We start from the raw sequence: 11,980 nt of genomic DNA on the forward strand, positions 1-11,980 counted from the left end.
GGCCACAGTCATCCTTGTCCTCAATTGCGGCTTTCTCTTGTTAATAGTGTAGGTTCAAAGCATGTCTCCCAGCCTCCATCTGTCTGCTTTAATCTAATGTCCACACTACAGTCAGTGATATTTCTAAATCACAAATCTGACTGTGCCAACCCCCCGCCCCCCACATAAATCTTTTGATGTGCCTTCATCAAATTCCCTTGCGTGGTCATAAGGCTTTATATGACTACTGCCTGTGTTCTTTTTTTTTTTTTTTCTCACAAAACAGTTCCTCTTTCAAAGGTCTACAGTATAGTGAGGAGATAGATGAGAATATTGGCAGCTGCAATAGGATGCACTAAGTGCCATTATTTAAGTACTTACAGGATACTCAGTAAGCAAAGGAGGAGCCTCTGATTCCTTGTATAGGAGGAAGTGTTGGGGAGAGACTTTTAGAAGCCATAGCTATGACTTGAAAAGTAAAAATGGTTAAGCAGGTGAAGGAACATCAAGCCTGTGGAAGATCTCAGCTAAAGTCTTCCCAATATACATATTCTAGAGTATCTCATCTATGCTGGTGGAGACCCCTATCACCTGTTGGAGAAGGACTGTCAGGAACTCCACCCCATACTTCTTTCCCCAGTTCCAGATCTGTTTATATATCCAACAGCCTATTGGACCTTTGTACCCGGATGTTCCTCAGTCAACTCAATCTTAACGTGTCTGAAGCTGACTTCCTACATAAATGTACTCTTCCTACATTCCCTGACTCTGAGCTTCAACCCAGAACCAGCCAGTTTTCCAGACCAGAAACCTGGAAGCCCATGACCTTTGTCTCCTCATGTATCTGATTGTCATTGAATCTCTATCACATTATTTTTCCCCCGGAGTACTGCATTAGTCTTTGTCAACTGGTCTCCCATTTTCCTCAATGCTGTAAAGAGAACATTTAAAGAGGCAGCTACCTATTTCATCCATTAGATTGTGAATTATTAAGAATAGGAATTAAGTCCTTTGTTCTCTGTGCCCCGGGTTCTCAGTTTTCCCAGTAGTACAGAGTAAGTGTTCATTGTTTTTTGAATGAATAAGTGATGAATATAAAGTGAGTTTTGTGCCCACATTCTTGGAGTGCAGTGGCTCATTCCGTGCACCAGGGGTCAGCCTGGTCCAGCCTTTCTGTCAGGCTTAATGCATGAGGAAAGAGGTTTCTATTCCTTTTAAGCCCAAGAGCACAGGAGTAGGGGAGAGATTTCCTTCAGGAAAGTCCTCCTCTATCAGTACTTTTTTCATTTTGGTAATAATGAGAGGAAAGTTTCAGGACTGTTTCTGTAGGATTTCTCCTTTGGTTCTATCCTGGTCGTGAGAGCTGAAGCAAATAATTTCTTACCTGTCATTTCTTGCATTATTTCACTTTTACACATGTACTATCCATCTGATCGACTCACTTTCATCACTCAGAGGATTTACCTGCCTCATTGCTAATGAACAAGTAATTAATCCTTAACATTTCCATGATAAAAATTAGGAAACGATAGAAATTTTCTTGACAAACAGAAGGGGGAAAGACATTTAAGGTATAGAGGCAGGTTAGGTCTGGATTATGAAACAAAATGGCATGTTTGAGGAAGCACAGAAGCAGGACGTCAGAGTCTCATGCTGGGGAGAAAAGGAGAGCAGTTAGAAAAGTTGAGACTGGATTATGAAGAGTTATGTCTGCCCTGATAAGAACCTTTCAACTCTTCCTGAAAGTGGCCAAAGGTGACCCCTGAAAATGGTTCATTATTCACTTGACCCAGAAAATCCCACAAAAATCATGCAAATCAAGAGATTTAAATCTGCATGTTCATTTCAAGAACACTCATAAAACTGCCCAGACCATCAAGGGTTTGCATATCAGAAAAGCCACCAAGTATCTGAAGAATGTCACATTACAGAAGCAATGTGTGCCATTCCACCATTCCGTTGTTACAGTGGTGGAGTCAGGTGTGTCCAGGCCAGACAGCAGGGCTGGATGCAGGGTCAGTGCCCGAAGTGAGTGCTGAGCTTTTGCTGCACATGCTTAAAAATGCAAAGAGTAATGCTGAACTTAAGGGTTTAGATGTAGGTTCTCTGGTCAGTGAGCACATCTGGGTGGACAAAGCTTCTGAGATGCAGCACAGAACCTACAGAACTCACGGGCCGATTATCCCTTACAGGAAATCTCCCTGCCACACTGAGGAGGTCGCATAGAAGAAAAAGATATCCCAGAAGAAACTGAAGAAACAAAACCTTATGGCCTGGGAGTAAACTCAGAAGGAAACACATACTAATAAATGGAAAAGAAAAAAAAAGAAAAGAAGCAGGCATTCAGGAGCTATTGAAAGGAATACAGGGAAATGACAAAGTACTTTTATAAAGATAAAGCTAGAAGCAACATGGATAGGGAAAACATAATTAAATTTTGGATAGGCTGAATCTCAGGTGTCTATGGGACATCCAGGGGAAAGCATTTTGTAGATATATGCGTATAAATTTCAAGGGAGCCCTGGCCAGGTAGTTCAGTCATTTTGAGCATCTTCCAGTGTGCCAAGGCTGTGGGTTTGATCCCCAGTCAGGGCACATACAAGAATCAACCAATAAATGCATGGATAGATGGAACAACAAATCGATATTTCTCTTTCTTTCTCTCTCTCTTTCCACCCCCTTTCTATATATATAAAAATCAACAAATAGCCCTAACCCATGTAGTGCAGTTTTATGGGCATCAACCCCCAAAGCAAAAGGTCACTGATTTGATTCCCTGTCAGGGTACATACCTGGATTTTGGGTCTGGCCCCTGGTTGGGGTACATATGAGAGGTAACTGATTGATGATCCTCTCTCACATTGATGTTTCTCTTCCTCTCTTCCCTCCTTTCCCCTCACTCAAAAAAATTTTAAATAAAATATTTTTAAAAATCAATAAATAAAACTTTTTAGAAATATTTCAAAGAAGAGGTGGTCTTAGGTGAAGTCATTCAAGGGTAGGGTATAAACTAAAGTAAGTGGGAGCCCTGGGCAGGGTGGCTCAGTTGGTTGCAGTGCATCCTGTAAACCAAAAGTTCACAGGTTCTATTTCCGGTCAGGACACATGCCTAGGTTTTGGGTTTGGTCCCCAGTCGGGTGCATGTGTGAGGCAACCAATCGATGTTTCTCTCTCCCCTCACCCCTTTCTCTCTAAATGCAGTGAAAAAATATCCTCAGGCGAGGATTAAAAAATTTTTAAATAACTTGAGGAAAAAATGAAGGTGGAATCCTAGGGAATACCAGTACCTGAGATAACTCATATAAAGTGCTTAGTGCTTAGAACAGGACCTGACCCATAGTAAGCATTGGTCTGCCTGGCTTGGGGTTGTATCTGACTTCCTAGGAAAGGAAGGGGAAAAGGAGGCAAGAACAGGATGGGCCAGTTTGTTTTTACTTCATTTCTTGGGTTACCTCATTTCTAACATGTGGGGCCCCTGGCCTGATCCAAGTGCTAACTGCATCCCTTAACTATGGATGGGAGAGGGATGATGCACTCAGAGCTTGGTGATTGTTCTAGACTTTGCCAGGAGTCAGCAGTCAGCAAAGCATAACCAGAGAAAGAGAGAGAAGGTGGGGGAGGGGGACCCAGGAGCTAGCCAAAGAGGCTGCTAGGCTTGCTTGTGCTATGCTGGGGCCTTTGTCCTACTGAAACTGTCCACACAATGGAACTGGGTTACATGCTGACCTGGCATTCTGAGAATGGGGCTGGGATAGAGATTTCACAGAGTAGAAAGAGAGATGGATGATCACTTGGCCCCTCAGGACCATATCTCCACACAACTGCATTGTAATAGCTATAGAGGACGTTTAATACTTGGTAATCATAAATTGTGTTTATATCTGATTAATTCATGAATCAGTTCATTTATATTTTGATTTACGGCAGCTAGCTTAACATGTGTATATTGCTTGGGTATATCTCATTTCATCCTCATACAATCCTTTAAAATCTACATGGTAGATATATATATATATATATATATATATATATATATTAGGATCTTGTTTACTTATTTTTTAAAGAGAGGGAAAGGGAAGGAGGAAGAGGGGAAAGAAATATCAGTGTGTGCTGCCCTCTCACATGCCTGCTACTGGGGACCTGGTCCAAAACCCAGGCATATGCCCTGATTGAGAATCGAACTGGTGACCCTTTGGTTTGCAGGCTGGCACTCAGTCTACTGAGCCACACCAGCCAGGGCTATTTACTTATTTTTAGAGAGATGGAAAGGGAGAGAAAAAGAGGGGGAGAAATATCAATGTGAGAGAGAAACATCCATTGGTTGCCTCTCTTACACACCACAACCAGGGATTGACTAGGAATCAAACCAGAAACCTTTCACTTTGTGGGATGACGCCCAACCAGCTAAGCCCCACTGGTCAAGGATCTTAATGGATTTCAAGTGCACAGAATAGATCTTTGACCATGACATCCCATTCTCCTTGGCCTATATCTGGCTCCCACTTACTTGGGGTTTTTTCAAATAATAATCATAGCCCTTGCTGGTGTGGCTCAGTGGATTGAGTGCTGGCCGTCAAACCAAAGGGTTGCTGGTTCAATTCCCAGTCAGGGCACATGCCTGGGTTGTGGGGCAGATCCCCAGTAGGGGGCACATGGGAGGCTACCACACACTGATGTTTATCTCCCTCTCTTTCTCCTTTCCTTCCCCTCTCTCTAAAAATAAATAAATAAAATCTTCCAAAAGATAATAATCATAATTATTAACCATTTACCCACAAGAGAAACTAGAACCTTAGCAATCACTTACAGAAATCTACACATATGTACATAAATGTTCCACTCCTGGCCCTTGTCCCCCAAACCCAATGTAAAAACCATCCTGAATCCTGTGTTCGTCAGTTTTTGTTTTCTTTTTTTTTTTTCGTGTAGTTTCATCTCATCTATAGTATTCTGAAAGGCATATTTTCTATTTAGATTTTTTTTTAACTTTACAAAATGGTTATTGTGCCATGTATAGTCTTCTGGTACTATTTTTTTCTTGATATTTTATTGTTAAGATTCATCCCTATTATCGAGTGTCACTGTGGTGGTTCACTCATTTTGACTGCTGAGTAATTTTTCACTGTGTGAACATGCCACGCTTCATTCATCTATTCTCTTGTCATTGGGCATTTGGGTTGCTTCAAGTTTTTTGCTACTGTATTACTCTAAACATTCCTGTGCATGTCTCCTGGTAGAGGCATAGAAAAGTTTCTCTTGGGTATATAAGCAAGAAGTGAAATCCCTGGGTCAAAAAGTATAAGATGGTATGATACCACGTTCCAAAGTGATCATCCCAATTTACACTCCCACCAGCAATCATAACTAGTTCTGTCCCCTTGCGTCCTCTCCTGTACCTGAACCGAAGTATCTGTTGCTAATGTCTCTGCTCTTAACACATGATATACTACGTCACTCCTGTCCAGGGGTCCTTTTCAGAAGCAACGTGAACCCTGTGCACTCCCTGGGTCCAGCAGTGATGACTGGCATCCGGGAGCATCACTAGGTGAGAAGCAGCAAGGGTTACAGGGCTGGAAGTCAGAAAATTGACTTCCAAAACACAGGAGACTCCAAGGACCTCTGATGGGTTGCTCCTCCCTCATGAAATGGGAAGGTCCTGTCCCCTTGGGTGCCCTCTGACCTGTTCTGAGCAACAACTCCTGCACGTGGCTGAGTTCGATGGGCTGTCTGCCTTTGCTGTGACTTCCTGTCCCTCCCAAGCTGGGTATTGGAGCAGAAAGGAGCACAGGCCCTGATCTCTGATGCTCCTCTCAACGCACAGGTGTGCTGGATGGGACTGATCCAGGGCACCAGTACTGCAGGCCTATCTTTTCAACTTTGTTCTCCTCTGGGGCTTCACGAGAAAAGCTTGTGGCCTTCATGACTTGCCACAATGAGGAGAGAGCAGAACCTCCCAATGTGTCCCGTTTTGCCTTCTCCACCGTCACACAGCCCCCACTTCTGGGTTCCAGGGCCCTCACCAAGCTGAGCACAGCGGCACCTGTTTCTGTAAGCTTTCCTTTCCCATTTTGTCCCTTTCTCTCCCCAGACCAGCCTGCTTCCCCAAGACACCCCTACCCCAACCCTTCCCAAAGGGTCAAGGTTTAGGGCTGCAGCGTCCTGATCACAGCCATGGTAGGAGGCATTAAACCCTCCCGTTGCTCCACAGCCATGAATCAGATTGTTTCCTTTCAGTTCTCCTGTTAGGACCCTGTGAGTCAGGGAGATGAAGTGCGAGCTGATTCTGAGATTTGACCCTTTCCCCCTCCCTAGCCCTCTAACCCCACTCTCAGACTATCCATGGAAGATAGTTCTTCCCCTTATCTGTTTCTGTTGCTTAAAAGGCCAGGCTGAGGGTTGAGAAAGGGAGGTGCTGGCATAGATTGGGGGTAGGGAACCCAGGCTCACAGAAAGCCAGACACAGCAGAACTATTCTTGTCCCAGAGCTGCAGGGTCCACAGATTCCAGCCCTAACCAGCCAATGGGAGAAGGCCATCTAATCCCAGAGAACTAAAGAATTCTCTTCAATTATCCAACATCCCTGCTGGACCCCACTCCTGCCCCCATCCCCGCCCCCTTATTCCTGGCTTCTTGGAGGAGCCCCAAGGCCCCCAGGAGCACAATCTCACACCCCATAAAGTGAACTCGTCTTGACGGACCTTCCAAGCAGAGTTGAGGAATGTTCTAACACAGAGGTCAATCAGGACTATGAACCCCAACTTTGACATGACAAGAAAGGGATTCTCAGTCCCCCTGTTCTTGATCCCTTCCTTTCAGAGCCCCCACCTTTACACCCATGACTCCGCTCACCTCCCAGGAGAGGAGGCAGGGGAAATCCAGCAGCTCTATCAGATGCATGGGAGGGCCCTGCCCTCTGCAGCTGTGAGGGGGTTAAAAGGCTGGGCCAGCCACCTCAGCCTGCCCCTCCCAGGGATTAAGAGTCCTCTATAAAGGGGACTGTCTGCCCAGATCAGTCCAGGGGGGTGTCAGGGACCCAGGCATTGTGCCCATCCCCCCTGCCATGTGGGAACTACGGTCAGCCTCCTTCTGGAGGGCCATATTTGCTGAGTTCTTTGCCACCCTCTTCTATGTCTTCTTTGGGCTGGGGGCCTCACTGCGCTGGGCCCCTGGACCCCTGCATGTCCTACAGGTGGCTCTGGCCTTTGGCCTGGCTCTGGCTACTCTGGTGCAGTCTGTGGGCCACATCAGTGGAGCCCATGTCAATCCTGCTGTCACTTTTGCCTTCCTCGTGGGCTCCCAGATGTCCCTGCTCCGTGCCTTCTGCTATATGGCAGCCCAGCTCCTGGGAGCTGTGGCTGGGGCCGCCGTGCTGTATAGTGTTACCCCGCCTGCCGTCCGAGGGAACTTAGCACTTAACACGGTAAGGACCAACTGTGTGGGGCTGAGGGAACCTGGTGCCCTGACACCTGCCCGGTGCAGGTGGCTCGGTACCCCAGGGGTCAAGGACATTTTGTGTGTCTGTGTGTGTGTGTTTCATGGTGGGGTAGATCAGCAGATGCATTGGAGGGATAAGGAAGGCATAGAGCTCCGGACTGCATATCAAGAAACCTGAGTTCTGGTCCCAGCTTTCCTTCCAATCCTTGCAGGTTCTTGAGAAAACTTCTTTTACGCATGGGACCTCAGTTTCTGCATTCACAAAACTGGGTGCAGTTATTTCCAACATTAGGAGAAATTAGAAACAAATACAGTTACTATGAAAAGGGTTGTATTATTCTTTGCCTCTAGGAAACTGATGCCATAAGGGGGGGCAGTGCATCCTGCTTGGGGAATCTTAAGAAAGTAACACTGTGACAGCCCTAATGAGCTGCCTCTCTTCTTCTCCCTTTGCCTAGTTGCACCCTGGGGTGAGTGTGGGCCAGGCCACCACGGTGGAGATCTTCCTGACGCTGCAGTTTGTGCTCTGCATCTTTGCCACCTACGACGAGAGGCGGAATGGCCGCCTGGGATCCGTGGCCCTGGCCGTTGGCTTCTCCCTCACCCTGGGACACCTCTTCGGGGTAAGCAGGAGAGGGGAGCCACTTCTCATTTAAGGATTCCAGGGCCCCCAAGCACTTCTCAACTTTTAAGGCTTCTTCCCATCCACCTGACTATCAAACATGAACATGACCCACCTCCCTCATATCACTCAGCACAGAGAAATCAACCCTTGTTATTACTCCCTCCTGTGACTGCTGTAACTGGTCCTTCTCGAATCCAAGGTGGAAATGCACACATCATGGATGGATGTGGGCTTAGCCTGTGGATCCATAGTCTGTCCCCAGATGGAGCATCAGTGCCTTCACTCCAGTGTGGGACTCCCATGCAGTTGTCCTTCCTTTCTTGCTGCCAGCTGGAGGCAAGGTGCCAGACCTCATGGAGAGAAGCTGGGTGGAGGAAGTGTCTCAGTTGCAACTGTGTCTTTTGCAGATGTATTATACCGGTGCAGGCATGAACCCTGCCCGCTCCTTTGCTCCTGCCATTCTGACCAGAAGCTTCACCAACCACTGGGTGAGTGAAGGGAGAGGAGCAAGATGCTGAAGCCCTCCTGCAGGGGTGTGGACCACAGGTTCCAGGTTTGGTTCCCACTTTCCATCCAGATGTGCTGAGTGGGCTGCCATGGAGTTTGGGAGGCCTGTGTGAGCAGGAGCCATTATTCTGCTAGAAAGAAAGGCTCTTGCTCATGCTGTTCCTTTGCTGGTTAATCAGGGAATTTTACAAATTTTCCACTGGATTCCAAAACTAGCACTGTCAGGACAGACAACAGAACAGGAAGACAAAAACGTCTACTCTCGGCAGTCAGGGTGCGAATGAGCACAAATGGGCTGGCCCCATCCAGTCCTTGCACTTTACTAGCCCCACGTGTGACCATGGCAAGAGCACAATCATTCTGCACCTCAGCTTCCTTACTATAAAGTGAGCTGTTATGAGAAGTAAGTGCAAAAGTTATGTGAGAAATATTTAGCCCAGAATCTGGTATGGAAGAAGTCCTCAATAAAAGTTGGCTGTTTGTGTCATTTGGCTATGTGCCAGACAAAACATATGAAAATAATTCAAAAACATTTTCAGGCTGCTCTGTCTGGAGTAGCCCACTCTCTGTCTCACTGCTTCACTAATAAATGCTTTCACTTTAAACTCTAAAAAAACCCCCTTTTTTTAGCTATACCTATTTCCATGGCCACATTATTCGCAATAGCCAGAAGGTAGAAGCAACTCAAGGGTCCCTCACAGATAAGTTAATAAATAAAATTTAGGATATACATGTAATGGAATAGTGTTTGGCCTTAAAAGAGAAGGAAATCCTGTCGTATGCTACAACACAGATGAACCTCGAGGACATTATAGTTAATGAAGTAAGCCAGTCACAAAAAGACAAAAGCTGTATAGTCCCACTTATATGTGGTATCTAGATTAGTCAAATTCATTGAAACAAAGCAAAATGGTAGCTGACAGGGGTTGGGGAGACAGGAAATGGGGAGCTGTTGTTTAATGGGTGTAGAGTTTCAGGTCTGTAAGATGACAAAGTCCTGGAGACTTGTTGCCAGAAACATGAATGTACTCAAGTATCAGGGCACACTTACAAATGGTAAAGGGCTCTGGCCCTGTAGTCCAGAGGTGAGAGTGTTGCCAAAGCTGCAGGGGCCAAGGTTATGGGTTCGATCCCCAGTCAGGGTACATACAAGAAGGAACCAATGAATGCATGAACAAAAAAAAAACAACAAATCAGTGTTTCTCTCTCCCTTCCTCTCTCTCTCAAATCAATAATAATAATAATAGAAACAGTTAAGATGGTACATTTTATATTCTGTGCATTGTGTCACAACTAAAATTTTTTTCAAAGTAATATATGAACTAGTGCCAACTAGTAACAACAAATAGAATGCACATGTGCTAAGGGGTGTGGGGTAAAGGGATGATTTGATGAGTCAGAGAAGAAATGGTGGATTTTAAGGTGCAAGAAGAAATGGTGGATTTTAAGGTGCAGACAGTGGAACAGTTTAGAGTTTTAAAACACACATACACACACAAAAAACAAGCAAACAAACACTGATTTCTGCTTTAATGGTGCCAAAGTATGTACCCAAGTACGTCTGTTTCCTACCGATGGAGTTGGGAAAACAGTGGCCTTACTCTTGGTGCTCTCCCCAAACCTGATTGTGCCTTTCCTCTTCCTGCAGGTGTACTGGGTGGGCCCAATCATTGGAGCAGGCCTGGGAAGTCTCCTCTACGACTTTCTTCTCTTCCCCCGGCTCAAAAGTGTTTCTGAAAGACTGTCTATCCTCAAGGGTACCAGGCCCAGTGACTCCAATGGACAACCAGAGGGCACAGGGGAACCTGTTGAACTGAAGACCCAGGCCCTGTAGAAGCTGCAGTTGGATAGAGGGAGTAGGAACCTTCTGGGTTTACACAGAGGGGCTAAGCTAGCCCCTGGATGAAGAAGGAGATTGTGGGGAGGGGCATGTACTTCTTTATTTTTTAATGTATGTGTGAGGGTTATTTTTTTTTTTTCTGTGTGAAATCTTTCAAGTTGCATTCATGAGTTGGTTGGTGCAAACTTCCCTTCCTCCCCATCCCACCTCTCTCCACTGTTGTTTGTGCGTGATTGTGTGTGTGAATGTGAGCAAACATGCCTGTGTGTCTGAGTTTTGGGCACAGCAGGAGAAGTAGGGAAAGGAAAAGAGATATCATTGTTTACCTTCCTTTCCCAACTCAGTGTGATGAGCTCAGGAAACCAAGACCTTAAGTTCCTGGCCTTTACCCTTATGCCAGTCAAGTGCATGGTTCTAGGTTTCTGAGGGAGCAGTGAGGCAGGGAGTACTCCTCACAGGAGGCAGATAGAAAGACATGGAGGACACAAGGTATTCCAAGGTTGGGAGAAGGGGCTGGAGCAGGAAGAGAAGAAATGCCAGTATTAGCCCCAGCTCAGGATGTAATTGTACCAAAAAGTTGTGGGGAAGTTAATGGGAGAGTGTAGGCTTACTTATCTCAGGGATGCTTGCCCCAGGGGCTTGGTTGGGGAAGTAGCTCTGAGAAAAGTGAATGCTGAGGTTTGAACTGCTCTATAAAGCCACATAAACCTGTCTACATCCACTGGCGGGGTTTTGTCTTCATTCTGGGCCTGGTGGATCTCTTTGGAGGCCCTGCACCAGTGAGCTCACCAACCAAGGTGTGGGTGAGCCTAGAAACTAGATAGATCTAGTAGCTGAACTGTCCTGCTTGATATTCCCAGCAGGGCCTCCAGGCAAATGATACTTAAGTCCCAGAAGAGATCCAGGGCAAAAACAGGCAATCCAATGCCTGGAGCAAAGACAAAGGTGGAGACAGGCTGGAAGGGAGAGGCTTTGACCCTCAGTTTTTATTTGGGCAGATCAAAAGACTCTTCAAATGGCACCTCTCTGCTTTTATCACTAGTTTCATAGTCTTTTCTTTTTTTTTTTTTTTTCTTTTCTTCATGTGCTGCTTTTCACTTTCCTCTCACCTTCATCAAATCTCTTTTAACTTTTCTTATATCCCAGAAACTGATTCCTTCTATTCAAATACTTAATAATTAAGGACTTAAGTACTCTTCTGAGCCCTATCTTTTCTTGTTGGCAAATACACTCATCTCAGCTGAGGCCAGAGGAGACATTCAACTGACCAATGAATATTTACTGTTGATTTCTTCCTTTTAGGAGCCTGCAGCATACTGCGCAAACTCTAAACGTATACCTCCAGTAAGAGAGACACCCAGCCCCGCAAAAGACCACCGTTCCCAGTAGCTCAATTCCACATTTCCTCCCAAATAAAGCCTTACTTTTCTAACTAACCATGTAAGACTTTGGAATAACCCACTTGACAAGGAGAAGGGGAAGAGTGTTTGTAAATTCACATCTAGTCGGATTTTGATTCCTGTTATTTTTAAATCAAAAGAAAATTCACTGCACTCTGGTTTTAGGTTCAATGTAGGGGACCGACTCAGATAATA

General features: G+C 45.6%; 1 protein-coding gene across 1 annotated transcript; it reads left to right on the forward strand.

Moving 5' to 3' along the window:
- Window positions 1-6,981: 6,981 nt before the first annotated feature.
- Window positions 6,982-11,822, forward strand: LOC114513770 (major intrinsic protein of lens fiber). Its single transcript, XM_028533164.2, has 4 exons — window positions 6,982-7,399; window positions 7,872-8,036; window positions 8,446-8,526; window positions 10,194-11,822. The coding sequence occupies exons 1-4, from the start codon at window positions 7,040-7,042 to the stop codon at window positions 10,377-10,379; spliced, it is 792 nt and encodes a 263-aa protein (XP_028388965.1). The 5' UTR covers window positions 6,982-7,039; the 3' UTR covers window positions 10,380-11,822.
- The last annotated feature ends 158 nt before the right edge of the window (window positions 11,823-11,980 follow it).

The sequence above is a fragment of the Phyllostomus discolor genome, chromosome 2 (assembly GCF_004126475.2).
Source record: "Phyllostomus discolor isolate MPI-MPIP mPhyDis1 chromosome 2, mPhyDis1.pri.v3, whole genome shotgun sequence".
Classification (NCBI taxonomy): Eukaryota; Metazoa; Chordata; class Mammalia; order Chiroptera; family Phyllostomidae; genus Phyllostomus; species Phyllostomus discolor.

Coding starts and splice junctions, on each gene's coding strand:
- LOC114513770 (XM_028533164.2), top strand. CDS start 7,040: ATGTGGGAACTACGGTCAGCCTCCTTCTGGAGGGCCATATTTGCTGAG. Junction 7,400..7,871: donor GGAACTTAGCACTTAACACG/GTAAGGACCAAC, acceptor CCCTTTGCCTAG/TTGCACCCTGGGGTGAGTGT. Junction 8,527..10,193: donor GAAGCTTCACCAACCACTGG/GTGAGTGAAGGG, acceptor CTCTTCCTGCAG/GTGTACTGGGTGGGCCCAAT.